The following is a 16,431-nucleotide window of genomic DNA, read 5'->3' as shown; positions in this document are numbered from 1 at the left end:
ATGCTATTTTAAAGAAAATTCTATTTCAGAAAAATCTCTCTGCACAAAATCTTAGACTCTTTTCATTCTATTCTTGCTACTAGAATTTCTCTCTCTCATCTATTTTTGCCCTAAGACCCCAAATGCCCTAAACTATATGGTAAAGCTTAATAGTAATAGTAATGTTATGCTGGAATCAAGGAAAAGGTAGTTCTTAAATTTGATGTTATATGAAATAAAAACTCAATATAATCAGCCTCAAAATTCCCTGGTAATCACCAGAAACCCTTTCAGATTTCTAAAATAAAAAGCATCTTTTCTCAAAGAACCTGGATTTCTTCAAGCACTAACACTCTAGATAAATTAAAAGCTGTTCCTAACTTGTGTCAATTGTCAGTGTAATTATTAGTACTATAACGTTTCCTCCCTGCTATTTACCACTAAAAAAACACAGAATTTCAGTTGTTAAGCTAAATAGGCTTTGAGAGGTTAACACTGAAATCTAAACCTTTGTATTATTGCTTCAATAAGAAAAAATGCTCTAGACTCTCAACAGTTCATATTCAGACTAAATGTGAAAGTTCAACCTATTTGGAAGTTAGAAACTTGCTATCCTATATATAGAAAACTTGCTAGAGATAATTACCTATCTTTAATAAGATTTGTTTCAGAAGCCTGAGGTTGGATGTGCTGTGACATGGGAATTAGTATTAACTCCATATGCTTCAAGACCAAAGACACAGCTGAGTAAAAAAGAGAGATGATTCTAGAGCCAATCAAAAGATTTATTCAACCAGGCTTTTTAGATCTATTCCAGCTTGCCCCAAGTTAATGGAATACACATGACCTGCCTGGAGTTGACTGGAACCCTGAGGGTGTATGAAGATATAAAATGGCCTGAGAGGAATTTTCTACTTCAAGGATGACCTAGAAAGACACTAAGCCAATCCTTTGAACCTAAAGTCTCAGATCTGAATTGCCCAGAAGACCAAATTCCAGAGATGGGAAAGTGGGAAACTAAATTTTTCAACGCTCATTCAATAGCTACCTTTGTTTCATTAGGGCTTTACTTATCTCTATTAGCTAACTACTGATGATAATAGCAGTCCATTTAGATAATTTTTTAGATGATTTCTAAATATCTAATTCTAATCAATAATTAGATAATTTAGATAATTAGATAATTTCCATTTTTGTGGAAATATAATTATATTTTATATTTTCACTTACACTTTATTTGTAAAAAGTTTAGAAAATCTCTGAACAATGATACAATTAAATTGACACTAAAGAAATGAATAAGGTTACAGTTAAATACTATCTTTAAGGTCATATACAAACCTGAATATTCCATGACCTCCTCAGGGGATTTGCCCTCCACCTCTCGAGCTATATTATCAATGTCATCTCTTCCGTACTTTTCATTAGCTTTAATAAACTGGTTAAAATCTCGCTTAGTCCAGTTTGTGAATCCCTGTGAACAGAAATTAAGCATTATCAATACAACTTAAATTAGCAAACCCATTTATTGTTTTACTTTCTATACAATGATACATTAAAAATAGTTTAAAAGCCTTAAAGTGCCCCTTCTTACAAAATCCCAGGTTTTTTTAGAAAGAGAAGTTGAGTGCTATCAAAATAACTGCTTTTCTATCATGAAGAGAATGCACTTCTCTCCAAGTACTATGAACGGATTTATAGTTCCAAGATATTGTGCAGTTTTTAATTCCGTATTTAATAGATGCCTACATTAAAATACAAATGCAATGATACAAAAATGCTAATACAAATAATAAAACCCTGATATTCTAGTACTTAAACAGTTTTTTTCAAAGATCTGTTCCCCATGTAAATTACGAAAGGAATGTGATCACATTAGATCAAAAAACACAGAGGAAAAAATAAGAATGCAGAAAAAAATGTGAAGCTCTTCTTCACATCATTCCAAACTACAGGTGACTTGAAGAACATGTGTTTGAATCGTGTAGGCCCACTTATAGATGGGTTTTTCAATAAATACTGTGCAGTGCTGTAATGTATCTTCTCTTTCTTATGATCTTCTTAATACCATTTTCTCTTCTCTACCTTACTTTATTGTAAGAATACAGTATGCAATACATGTAACATAAAAAATATGTGTTGATCAACTGTTTATGCTATCGGTAAGGCTTCCAGACAACAGTAGGATGTTATTTAAGTCAAAAGTTACAGGAAATTTTTCAGCTACATAGGGGGTCAACACCCTAACTCCCATGTTGTCTAGGATCAACTGTACTGTGAATAAATCATTTCTATTCAAAATTGTATTCATAAATAGAATTTCTATAAACAGAATATTATTGATCCCACTCACTTTCTTTATTAAAAGACAGAACAGTTTAACCAATCATGTCCTAAATCTCTTTGGTATTATTAGTATGTCTGTGAAGTCATAAAACCAAGGATTTTTTTCCATTCCTTATATCCAAACCCATAACAATGTGATATCCCTCCCTGGCTGTTCAAGACTCTATCTCAAGCCTTTAGCTGATGAAGATTTCAGATGACCCCACATTTTGTATCTTTGCCATGGTATTTTTAAAAGATTAATTGTTTAAGTCACCACAGAAAGTGTTTAAAGGTGAATTCAACTACTAGGAGGGGCAAAAAAATTGATTTTACTTCTAATTACAAACTAGAGCAATTTCTCAGTTGATACTGTATATTCACAATATAGTATACATTCACCATATACTGCAAGCCAAGTAGCATTCTAAGATCATAACTTTATTTTTATGTTCAGGAAATAAATCGTGAAAATAAAACATGAATATTTAAATGTTTTATTTTATTCTGCAGTAAGTCCTAATGGCCAACTGCAATTACATTTGCAAACTAAACTTTACAACTTCCAGGCATTTGGCTCAAAAACTTATGAATATAATTTGTAAAAATTCATTCAGTAAAATTACACATTATAACAAAGAAGAAACCTATATAATAAATAAGATATAAATACAAAAACTACCTCTCAATAATTAATGTGGCAACTTTCCTAGCACTGTGCCTTGCATATTGTTCAAAAGAATTTGTTGAATAAATAAATCTTGCTGGCATCTTTCTACACTAAGGTGGTTTCATACAGTATACATGTTTGTTTATTATCTTGCAAAAGTTTTTTAAGCTATAATTTTTTAATCTCCTATGGATTATTCATCTTCTATAGATTATTTGTATATTGTTTCTACACTCATAAGACTTATTAAAGCCACAATGACCAGAAAGCATTATTATTTTGCTCAAATGAAAACGTTCCATATTTAGTAACTATTAGCTTTTAATTATACAATAATCACCTTACAAAGTTTCAGAACTCTCTCACTGTTACATTAAAGCTCTTTCCAAGACAAGATAAAAGGCATTTTGAAAATTAAATAAAAGATTAGTAGAGTATAATTTCAGAGGACAGTTTACAATCAATAAAATAAATGTAAACTTTCAAGAATATGCTAGTACTTATTGCTTATCAGGAGTCATACATGGTTAACATAATTGATAAAATGTATGACTTCATAGAAATAACTGACACTTATATTTTGCATTTATGTATTTCCTAGCATTTCCAAATGGGTGTGTTCTATAAACAGGATAAAAAATAGGAATAGCTGATGTAAATGTATGTTTACAAAATAGCCCTGTGTGTTGTTGATGTGTCTAATCAGCCCATACAATAAAAGGTAAATGTGTTCTGTATTTTTTTTCTACCAGTTAATTAGAAACACTTTAGTCACTTAAAATATTTTACTTGGGTAAGAAGTTTTTCTTTTTCTTCAGTCTCTTCTGGTGTAAGAGGTTCAGCTGCATCAATCTTTTTTTGCTCCTCTCTTTGAGCCACAGCTGGATTTGGAATATCGGGATTCCTTGGAACCTATAAATCAAGAGATGAATTATAAGTAAACTGTTGAGAAAAATTAATTAACGGTGTATATTTATATATCAATCTTAAAGTTATTTCAACGGTAAACAATATAAAGTCATACCAGAATGACATATAATCTTCTCCACATCTAAGTACAATTATATTACCAAGATAAAAACCATTCTTAACGTGCTGCATGGTATTTTAGGGTTAAACCCCTTGCTAATTGCCACATTATATTCTAGATTTAATTATAACTGTGGGGACACCTGGGTGGCTCAGTTGGTTAAGCGGCTGCCTTCGGCTCAGGCCATGATCCCAACGTCCTGGGATCGAGTCCCACATCAGGCACCTTGCTTGGCGGGGAGCCTGCTTCTCCCTCTGCCTCCACCTGCCACTCTTCCTGCCTGTTCTCTTTCTCACTGACAAATAAATAAATAAAATATTTTTAAAAGTAATTATAACTGTGGAACAAAATACATCATTGTAATATTGTAATATAGGGTAGTAACAATAATGGCATTATGCCAACACCAACATTATATAATAAAATCTCAAGCCCAGAACAAACAAAAAGTTTTGCGGTATAAAAAGAGCCCATATTCACCTGGCAATACAGACCAGGAGAGAGCAGTGCAATGCACCTGAAGTATGTATTGAATGCTCTCATCAGGTCAAAATGCAAAAAGAAAGAAGTGCTTTTACTGCCTGCCAGGGAATGGAAAGGGAGAGCATCTTCACATAAAATGTAAAGACTGGAAGAAGTGAGAAGATAATGAAGAACCAAAAAAAAAAAAAAAGAGAGAGAGAGAGAGAGAGAATATATATATAAAAGGGAAAGGGTAGCAGAGCACACAAACAGTTATGATGGAACCAGCAATCAAGAGAAAAAGCTACAGTAGCAGTGACCAACAGAAACTCTAGTGTTTTAGATACAGAACTACAAATACACTGCCAACTGAGAAGAGAGCTCAAGTCCAAAAGACTGAGGACAGAAACTCAGCTCTCCAAAGAGGTAAGCAATAAGCCATTCACCTGTATCCCAAAGCTGTGGCCCCTATGTTCCATGTGGCACAGTGAACACAGACAACCATTTCAGCTCAGCAATACGGAACAGCATTCATTGTAGGCAGGGACAAACTAAGTCACTCAGGCCAAAGCCTCACATCATTTCTATGTGCACCTGCAGTAACAATGTAGCACCCTTGATTTAAGATAGCAGGTACAGGGGCACCTGGGTGGCTTAGTGGGTTAAGCCTCTGCCTTCAGCTCGGGTCATGATCAGGGTCCTGGGATCGAGCCCTGCATTGGGCTCTCTGATCGGCAGGAAGCTTGTTTCCCCCTTTCTCTCTGCCTGCCTCTCTGACTACTTGTGATCTCTCTCTGCCAAATAAATAAATAAAACCCTTTAAAAAAAAGATAGCCGGTACATAACATGTGTGGTATATTTTATAGGATTCCATTAAACATGAAAAGGATTGACATTAGCCTTCCACTGTTTGATATGTACACCTACTACAAACACCTAATTCCCTAGAGTTATCAGATAGTCATGGTTTTACTACAATGTAGTTATGTTTCAGAGTACACTTCCCTAATTGATATACATTTTCAGAGAGTCTGAAACTATAGCATGGCAACTTGAAAAAAAAATTTTTTAATTTTATTTATCTGTCAGGGAGAGAAAAGAGCAAGTGAGCCCAAGCAGGGAGAACAGCAGGCAGAGGGAGAAGTAGGCTCCCCAAGGAGCAGGGACCCCGATGTGGGACTCGATCCCCAGACCTTGGGACCATGACCTGAGCCGAAGGCAGCCGCTTAACCAACTGAGCCACTCAGACATCCCGAAAAAAATATTTTTTAAAACGACTGCATCCAGTAGCTTTTTAAATATAAACCCCTGGGTTTATATTAATATAAATATATAAATAAATATAAATATAAAATAAATATAAATAAATATAAACTAACTAGATTTAAAAGAATTACTGAAAGAACACGTTCATTTGCAATCATAAGTACCACACAAATTAATAAGTACTGATTAAATGTCTATTGTGTCCATAGCACTATGACAGGTATTCACTGGAATATAAAAGCAGTAGACATGATCCTTACCTACAGGAAGCTCACAACCTAGTTGTGGAATTTTGAAATCTAAGGGCTTGGGGAAATGGAGAAGACGGAAACAACATTCTAGGTTGGAACAATATGAGCAAAAATGGTGAAAGCAAAGCCAAGAAGGACCATACAGGGTTTATATTGAAAAGGAGTAGAAACAAGACCAGGTTGAGATAGATTTACAGGGGCTTTTGAAATTATACAGCAGTGGGGGCATCTCGGTGGCTCAGTCGGTTAAGCATCTGACTTTTTTTTTTTTTAAAGATTTTATTTATTCATTTGTCCTAGAGAGAGAAGCGAGAGCAAGTACAGGAAGACAGAGTGGCAGGCAGAGGCAGAGGGAGAAGCAGGCTCCCCGCCAAGCAAGGAGCCCGATGTGGGACTCGATCCCAGGACGCCGGGATCATGACCTGAGCCGAAGGCAGCCGCTTAACCAACTGAGCCACCCAGGCGTCCCAGCATCTGACTTTTGATCTCAGTTCAGGTCTTGCTCTCAGTGTTGTGAATTCAAGCCCTACACTGCGCTCCATGCCGGGCACGGAGCCTACTTTAAAAAAAAAAAAAAAAAAGCTATACAGTAGACAGCAGCAACCACTAGAGATTTTTCAGTAAAAGACTAAAGTGCCAAAACATAGTGTTTTCACTTGTAAGCTCTGTGCTGGATGGACTGAAGCAAGGAAGCAACTAGAGGTAAGAGAACCAGCTGAATGGTCACAATCTAGAAATGAGGTATGACCACCTGGCCTAGGATGGTAACAAATGGAAATGGAAAAGAAAGTAGAAATTAAAAATGAAATGCAGGCTAGTGATAAGCATAATTAAAAATAACTTTTATCTGGGGCACTTGGGTGGCTCAGTGGGTTAAGCCTCTGCCTTCGGCTCAGGTCGTGATCCCGGGGTCCTGGGATCGAGCCCCGCATCGGGCTCTCTGCTCAGCAGGAAGCCTGCTTCCCCCCTCTCTCTCTGCCTGCCTCTCTGCCTACTTGTGATCTCTCTCTCTCTGTCAAATAAAATCTTTAAAAAAATAATAACTTTTATCTTTTATATTTATTTTCTTGGGTAACTTTTTCAATAACTAAATTTAATTTTTAAATTAGAGAGACATCAGCAATTCCATTCCTGTATATCTATAAAAAGACCTTTGCAAAAATGTTCACAGCAGCTTTACTTATAATAGCCAAAAACCATAAAACAGCCCAGATGTCTACCAACATGAGAATGGATAAGGAAACTGTGTATAGCCTTACAATGGAATCGTACTCAGCAATAAAAGGAATGAGCCACTGATAATGGGACATGAATGCATCTCAAAAAACATTATGTTAAGGGGAAGATACCTTGCACATAATGTATGATTCCATGTGAAATTCTAGGGAAGAAACTAATCTATAAAGGAAAATATCAGAACAGTGGTTGTATCTGGGGAGTGGGTCTAGATATTGACTGGGAAGAGGCAATTTCTGGGGTGACAGAAACGTTCGAGATCTTTCTAGAGGTTCCAGTTATGTCAGCATATACATTTGTAAAAATACATAGAATGAAACACTTAAAAGTTTATACATTTCATTATATACAAATTTTACCTTAAGAAAAGAATCAAATAAATATTGAACTCTGGCTAATGATAGGCACATTGAAGTGTTTCTGGGTGAAATATACTTATGTCTGCAACTCTGAAATGCATTTTAAAAAGTTGGACAGGAGTGCCTAAGTGGCTCATTCAGTTGGGTGTCTGCCTTCGGGTCATAATCCTGGAGTCCTGAGATCCAATCCTGCATAGGGTTTCACTGCTCAGCGGGGTCTGTTTCTCCCCTGACCCTCTCCCCTTTCATACTTTCTCTCTCACTCACTCTCTCTCAAATAAACAAATAAAATCTTTTTTAAAAAAGTTGGATATCCATTCGCTAGAGGCTGGACGAATGGACAAATAGATGACAAAGCAAATACAGTAAGATGTTTATTGGAAAATATATGTGGTGTGTATATAGATTTCACTATACAACTATTTCAATATTCTTGTATGTTAACAATTTTTTTCATAACAAAATGTTTGGAAAAAATTATAGGCATAGCTTTAAAAGTTTAACAGACCCTTGCTGGTATGTGAAATAACTTTGACTTCAAACGTTAACTGAAGAAAAACCTCTTTAATTTTAAGGTATTTCTCTATCAAATAGCTTCAAATACTTCATGTCCAATAAACCATATTTTAACAAAGCATTTCATTAACACTGAACTTTATGCCAGAAAACATAAATGGACTTAGAAACATACCCACATAAAATAAACTGTTTACTCCTATGTACATATCCCCAATACTAAAAATTGTCCCTTGAACTTTAATAAAAGCAAAATCATATTATATTATATTATACCATTAGTTTTTAGGCTCCATGGCAGACTACTACTTTCACATCCACTGCTCATGTTTTTAATACAACAAAACTTTAGAATGACTTCATCAATGTTATGTTAACTATTTTATTTTTTTTAATTTTTTAACATTTTTTTATTTTTGTGTGTGTGTGTGTTCCACAGTTCATTGTTTATGCACCTCACCCAGTGCCCCATGCAATACATGCCTTCCTTAATACCCACCACCAGGATATGCCAACTATTTTAATTCAAATACATAACTGGTAAAATTTCTAAAACTAGAAATGAATCAAAATCCCTATATTCCTGTACCTCCTCCCACAAGAAAAAAAACCTCTTGATATTCATCATTTTTAAAAGCTGTTCATTTTTTATTTCATGAGGTTGTTGTCGGCATTTAACTTCCTGGAGTGATTTCAAAGTACTATGTAAGAATTAAGTAGACAGGGGTGCCAGAGTGGCTCAGTGGGTTAAAACCTCTGACTTCGGCTCAGGTCATGATCTCAGGGTCTTGGGATCGAGCCCCGCATCGGGCTCTCTGCTCAGCAGGGAGCCTGCTTCCTCCTCTCTCTCTCTCCCTGCCTCTCTGCCTACTTGTGATCTCTCTCTGTCAAATAAATAAATAAAATCTTTTATTTAAAAAATCAAGTAGACAAATTATAGACTAACAATACTAATGAGATACCTAAAAGCTATCTCAAGCAACACTTAATACAGCCACAATTTAATCAGTTACCTTTCAAAAGGAAACAACTCAATGATTACTTGGATTTCTAGTCAGACACTAAGGAATTTGCAATTAAGAGCTATGTTCTATGGAAAAATGAGAAGAAAATTCTGGTCTTGGCTAGAACAAGTTTTAGCAAACATTTCATAGAAACATGGAAAAATGAATTAAATGTGGCAACACACAAACTGAAATCCACACACTATACTGTTCTACCACGGCAAAAAGGTGGCTCACAATGGCACATTACCCAAACTCACAAAGATTATGAAACTTCCTCCATTTGTCAAATGTTTCTATCTGTCCCTAAAGAATTTTTTTATGAAGAAAAATGTTAGAATGTTGTACAGCTTTCTTCACTTCAAATATGGCAAAAGCCTTTCACTCCAGGTCTTAGATTTGTCAAGGGACTTCTATCTAGATCCTCTGGATTTTTAAATTCTACACTTGAAATTTCAGTTAAGTCCTCCTCTTCCAACAGAAGATTTCAGGGAACACAATGATTAAATACATTAACTCCTTTAAGTTGCAAGAGCAATAAAACTGCTAAATGTGTCTAACTTGCAACAAGGTCAAAGCTTAGACAGCAAGGAGAATTGACACATAATGCACTGCTACCCACCAAGTGGTTAGGGCAAAACAAACAATACTTCTCAGCCTCAAATAAAACAAAACTCCTTATTTCCAGATATTATCATGAGCAATAGAGTTGTGACCTTGCTATGTTAGATATCAGGGAGGGAAAACAAAATAGAAAATAAAAATGCAAATAAGCAAGATCTGGAGAAAAATGCTCTTTACCAAGTGCTTCAAAAGTACGAAGCCCAGGGTGCTTGGGTAGCTCAGTAGGTTAATCATGTGCCTTTGACTCAGGTTATGACCTCAATGTCCTAGGACTGAGCCCCTGGCCAGGCTCCCTGCTCAGCTGGGAGTCTACTTCTTCCTCTATCTCTGTCCCTCCCCCCCAACTCGTGTGTGTGTGTGTGTGTGTGTGTGTGCGCGCGCGCGCACGCACGTGCACGCTCTCTCTTTCTCTCTCTCTCTCTCTTTCTCTGTCTCAAATAAATGAAAATAAAATCTATTTTTTAAAAAAAAGTACTGAGGGCACCTGGGTGGCTCAGTGGGTTAAGCCTCTGCCTTCCGCTCAGGTCGTGATCTCAGGGTCCTGGGATCAAGTCCTGCATCAGGCTCTCTGCTTGGCAAGGAGCCTGCTTCCTCCTCTCTCTCTGCCTGCCTCTCTGCCTACTTGTGATCTCGCTCTGTCAAATAAATAAATAAAATCTTTTTTTAATTAATTAATTAGTTAATTAAAATTAAAATTTAAATTTAAAAAAGTACTGAGCCCCTTGCTGTCCCACCCAAAATCACTACAGAGTAAGGCTATGGGGACTCAAAATTGACAGAACAGTACCATACACCATAATACCCCCAGCTCTAAGACTACACCTCTCTCCCTTGAGCTAGCAATCCTTTAAGCAGAGGGTGGAAAGGAGTCCCTTTCTGAGAACCTAACTATGCATAAAGAATACCAGGTAACTGCACTGTAACAATTCTGTTCAACTGAGAATAAACTATTGCTCCATTCACACTGTGGTTCTGGTGAGTTTTCTGGAGCTATAGTGGGAAAAAAGAAACACATTAGGTATCTTCGAGAAGATATGTATCAAGAGTTACCAATATCACAACATCCCTGAAAAAAAAAAGCAGATTTTGCAGATGACTAGCATGCCATGCTCATCCGTCTCTACTGTGAATTCAAACACAACACCTACCTAATTAAAGCACCCACCTTAGTTCAGGTCTGCATCCGCTGGTAAAGAATGGAAGAGACAAGGTTCAAAAAGAGCCAACATCCAGAATGTACTCTTAATTTGTCTCATAAATCCTCAGCTAAATATGCATATATATGAGCACAAGGCAAGTCTTCAGATGATACAGAGACAACTCAAAATGAGGATAAAGAGAGCACAGGGCTAGTAGAGTGGAAGGGGCTGGATTTTCCTTCCACCACCCCCACCACACCACTATACTCCAAGCCACCACCATCTTCTCTCATCTTTTCACACTTTAACAGCCTCCTAGCTGGTTTTCCTGTATAAACTCATCATTCTCTGTACTGCAGCCAGAGTGATCTTTTAAAAATGTAAATCTGATCCTCTTCTACCATTTAAAAGTTGTTTGACCCAGGGCAAATTACTCGACCTCTATGTGCCTCAGTTTCACCATCTATAGAACAGGGATGTAGTTTCCGGGCTGTTATGAGGATAATGAGCTAATCTTTTGAAAGAACTCAGAACAGAAAGCAACACAAGTAAGGACGAAATAAGTATCTGCTATTAGTATTTTACCACCCACCCATCCATCTGCCTTAAAAAAAACCATAGTGGTTTTCCTCTGCTCTAGAGCTAAAGTTCAACCTAATTAATGTGACCTACAATGAATGTTCAGCACTTCAGATGGTCTGACTACTCAGTCACCAACTTCATCTCACCCCTCTCCCTCCTTACCAACACTGGGCTGCCTTCAGTTTCCAAAGGGGCCGTTGTCCTTCCTAATACAACCTATGGTCTCCCCGCCCGAGCTCTTCTCTCCCACACTTCCCTTGATTAATTCCTGTGTGTCTCTCTGATCTCAGTGCAATAACATTTCCTTAGGGACCATCACCCTGATCTCCCAATCCACATTAGATACACACTGTCATGATCCCTCATAGCACCCTCTGTAGGCACAGAAAACAAATAATGTCATTACTCTGTGGCGTCAGCTTAATATCTGTCTCCTCCATTAGAGCACAAAATCCGTGCACTGAGAGACCTCGTCTTTCTTCTTCACTACTTTATCACCAATGCATGGCCTAGGACCTGACACAGAGGAGTATTCAACAAGTATGGATTAAGTGAAAAGCAGCCCTTGTTTCACTCATACACCCTTTTCCTGTCATGTATCTCTGGGAGGTGAGGAAGAGAAAAGAGTCAGGTGCCGTCGCATAGATTCCATGTCGTCTTCCCTCTCCTCATTCATCCCTGTTCTCCCTTCTTCCACCTGCCTCCTTCTTGTCATCTTTTGCAGTTGTCCCTTCATTCCTCCCCCTTCTGAGGTTTCTCTCTCTTCCATCTCCTTCCAGTTGGCCACCACTCAACTGTGATTATGAGACCTCACCCCTAACCACAAACTGCCTGTAATGAAAGGAACTACTTGAATTAAAACCAGAGCTGTGGCCAGGATGTGGTGGGCGCTGTACTATGGCAGGGAACAGAATCTCAGAATCTCCAAAGAAGGAGCATAAACAGTCATATTGGCAGAGAGGACTTTTTTTATTGCTGATATTTGACTACTACTTGGCTCACCTCCCAAACAACAAGTCACACCACTATAAACACAGTCCTTATTTAGGGCTGCAAAAAGCAGCAGGGCTATGTCACATGCAGAAATAGCACAGAATGTCTGAGTGGAAAGAGCGTAACATTTGAACACTGAGAAACTGGAGTGGAGACCAGCACCCCTGTTAGCTATATGACCTTGAACGAGTACCTCTCTGAACGTCAGTCTCCTCACCTCTTATATGGAGGTGATAATAACACCTATCTCACAGGGCTGTTAGAAATCAATGATGTATGTAATAAAGCATTTCATAAATCATAAAATGCTCTACACAGATATTTGGTTGACTACTAACTGGGCTTAACATTTCAATTTTTCTAAGTCTCACTAATAGCAATCTACAAAAGTAACAAAACAATGATCTAAATCTAAAATCTATATAACTTTTAGTGGGATAATACATATTTATTTACCTCATGAAATATTACTACTTTATTAACTTTTACTGTTTTCATTTTTATTTTGGATCTACAATTTCCTGTTTCTTCTGGTATATCACCATTTTCACTTTCTTTGAAAGTGATTTAATTCCTGGTCTGAATGTTCAACCATGGTACTTTTATTCTTTGACAACTTCCAAAGACAGACTTCATCCAGTCATGTTGGTTAAATACATTCAAAGGTAATTGTATATCCCTAAGAGATTATAACTAACTTATATTCACTTTCTTATTCCTATTTATGTGTATATTGAAATTTTGTACATAAATAGCAAGCAACCCTTTTTTGTTCCATTTCAAAGAGTAATGTTCTCACTCTGGACAAATAGTACAAACACTCTAGAGATCCACTCTAGTTCCAAAATACAAATGAATTAAGTACCTGATACACATGAAGCTTTTCTCGGCACATTACAGCTACTAATCAAAATAATTGGGCTTTGTTCCACTTGTGATAAAGGTTCACAAAATAAATTTTAAAACACAGCTTCCAATTCATAAAATAGAAAACTTCATAAAATTACTATAGTATTAATATTTTTATAATTTTGCTTTTACTACTGAATTTTACACCTTTGGTTATCCCTTTCCATTCACTGGAAAGTCTATTTCAGCATATAGAAATACCAGGTATGCTTAATCTCTCAGTATGATACCTTTAGGGTGCCAAACATTCCCCTCACTAAAAACAGGTTCCTACCTATCTATATAAATAAGAATCTTCATTTCCAAAAGATCATTTTAAAATGATAGAACTCATTATCACACTTACCATGAACACCTAAGTGGCAACAATCAAATATAACTACCAATAGGGCTTTCATCAACCCAAGAACAATAAATACAAAAGTACTGTTCCTTGGTCATTTTAAGGAAAAGGATTAAAAACTTCCTGTCATCTATCATATATTCACTTTTAATTAAACATATGCCTATTGTTCTTTCTACACATTCTTTCATTACTCAAATATTTAGCATTATTACAATAATATATGTTATTATCATTTTTGAAATATTGGATAATTCTCCATTAATCCCATTCTGTGATGCTCCTACTGGTGATTTAGTAGTTTAATGCTTGACTCCTAATTAAACCTCCTCTTTAATTTATTTTAAGATTTTTTTATTTATTTATTGGACAGAGAGAGAGAGATCACGAATAGACAGAGCAGCAGGCAGAGAGAGCAGGGGAAGCAGGCTCCCCAATGAGCAGGGAGCTTCATGCAGGGTTCCATCCCAGGACCGAGATCACAACTTGAGCGGAAGGCAGAGGCTTAACCCAATGAGCCACCCAGGCGCCCCTCCTCTTTAGCTTTAGAAACATCACTATTTTGATTTACTTTTTTTTTTTTTTTTTTTTTTTTTTTTTTTTTAAGATTTTATTTATTTATTTGACAGACAGAGATCGTAAGTAGGCAGAGAGGCAGGCAGAGAGAGAGAGGAGGAAGCAGGCTCCCTGCTGAGCAGAGAGCCCGATGCGGGGCTCGATCCTAGGACCCTAGGATCATGACCTGAGCCGAAGGCAGCGGCTTAACCACTGAGCCACCCAGGCGCCCCTATTTTGATTTACTTTTATGTTCTCTTACATTAAAATAGAATGCTTTCTAGTCTGGCTTATAGATTATATTAGCTTAAAAGATTATATTATACTAATCTAAAAAAATTTTTTTAATAAATTAAATAAATAAAAACTTGAAAAATTACCTTATAGCCTATTGTCTTCCTATAATAAAGAATTTCCTTTTCCAGGAGCTCAAATAAACGTGGTGGGAAAAACTGAAAATCCTGGACATTTGGCTGCTTTGGAGGTCTTGGAGCCTATGGGAGAAAAATGCATTACATACATATTTGTTTTCAATACATAAAGTGAACATACTTCTTTTACTATTTCTTTTATATATAGAAAAATAAATACAATGACATCCCTTTATGTTGTGGGGCCACATCAAGTAATTTTATACATCATTGTTGTATTTTAAGGACTATAATGTTGCATTGATATAAGTCAATCTAAGTCACAGACCATGTTTTACCATAATGTTTTACCTTCGGAACCTTTGGCTCGCTGACACGTAAAGCCTCTCTAAAGTAGGCATCCACTGCATAGTTCGCTTTGCGTTCTCGTTTAGGAGGTTCAATCCATTCCACCATCCCAAGCTATACATAAGAACAAGGAATTTAATTATTCCAAAATGTTGTTAAAGATCAAACACATCAAGGTTGTAGAAGCATAGAAAAACTAAAGCCATTCAGAAAAAGCAAAACTTGCACTTTAGAAGTCACAATTTTACATCCCAATTTCCAAACCCCTGTACTGTATATGCCAAGTTTAGGTGCAAGGATGCTTTTGTTTTCTTTTTTTCAATAAGTAAGTTTAGTTGTTATTAAAAACTTAGTTCTTCCTTAGTAATTGAGAAGAATTTGCACAATCTGGTTAGTATTTTATGGAGAAATAAATAGTATTTAATATAGAAGACTAACATTGACTCTGGTAACTGAGTTAAGTGTATGAATTAGAAAGTAGCTGAAAGGGGTAAATGATGAATATCAACACGACAGGCATTATGTCCCTTCAAATCAAGAGAAATTTTAAACTGAAATAAGGTCTTGGTAAGGTAGCTATGGAAAAGGTCAGTGGAATCAGAAAAGACCTGAATTTGAAACCAGATTCTGCCACTGTACCAGTTGTATAACTTGGGGAAGATTAATTCCTCCCTCTGTGAAGTGGGAAGAGTAATACCTATCTTTGAGGATTAAATGTGACCACATAAATTAAGGCATTAGATAAACTGCCAGGAGTTAAACCTGAATTATTATTAAACACCCAAAGTTGAGTGAACAATGATGATTAGGTAGCACTACAAAACTCTACCCCAATATCAGCTAGAAAATACAATTTAAAAGCCAATAGGCTAAACTGACAACACAAAATTCTGGAGTCTATAAGGATGGTTTTCCAGTTCAGGTATTTTTCCTGATTTCACAGTGCTTATCCTAGTACCAGCACACAAAAGAGGCCACTAATCTACAATTAATGATCCCACTCTATTTGATCTTATCTAAGGATGGAATTCCAACCTTAGTATCATAGTTTAAGAGTGGATGATAAACTAAGATGACTAGGATGGTTAGAGATCTACAAACTCTCACAGTGTCCAAAGAAGTAGACTAAAAACAGACATATCATGGCACTCACATATGTAAAAGCGTATCAACTAGAAAAGAACACAGTTCTCTGTTGATCCATAAGGTTAAAACCAATGTGGAAAGTAGATTGCTACTCGACATAATTTAACAAATATGTCTTAAGTACCTATTGTATTATTTACAAGTCAATGTCAGGGAAACAAAGCTGAATGAAATAATCTCTCCCATCAAGGAACCTATAAGTCAAATAAGAAGTTTTTTGAAAACGAAAAAATATAAAACAGTGACATGAACTCTCCCAAAAGGAGGTAGATTCCCATTATGACCATACTCAAATAGAGGCTGGATAAATGCCCTACAGATGG

The 16,431-nt window shown here is 36.4% G+C and overlaps 1 protein-coding gene across 7 annotated transcripts in view; it reads right to left on the bottom strand.

Annotated features, from left to right (window-relative positions):
- Window positions 1–16,431, bottom strand: part of SMARCA1 (SNF2 related chromatin remodeling ATPase 1) — a 74,817-nt gene that overhangs the window by 18,746 nt on the left and 39,640 nt on the right. For all 7 annotated transcript variants that reach the window (XM_082716738.1, XM_082716740.1, XM_082716736.1 and 4 more), the window contains 4 exons: window positions 14,966–15,076; window positions 14,624–14,737; window positions 3,764–3,886; window positions 1,321–1,453 (listed from right to left, as the gene is read on the bottom strand). In XM_082716738.1, the coding sequence (XP_082572864.1) occupies window positions 1,321–1,453; window positions 3,764–3,886; window positions 14,624–14,737; window positions 14,966–15,076 (481 nt within the window). The remainder of the gene's footprint in view (window positions 1–1,320; window positions 1,454–3,763; window positions 3,887–14,623; window positions 14,738–14,965; window positions 15,077–16,431) is intronic.

This window comes from Mustela nivalis, assembly GCF_964662115.1.
Source record: "Mustela nivalis genome assembly, chromosome: X".
NCBI classification, from domain to species: Eukaryota; Metazoa; Chordata; class Mammalia; order Carnivora; family Mustelidae; genus Mustela; species Mustela nivalis.
This window is presented reverse-complemented; position numbering and strand designations above follow the sequence as displayed.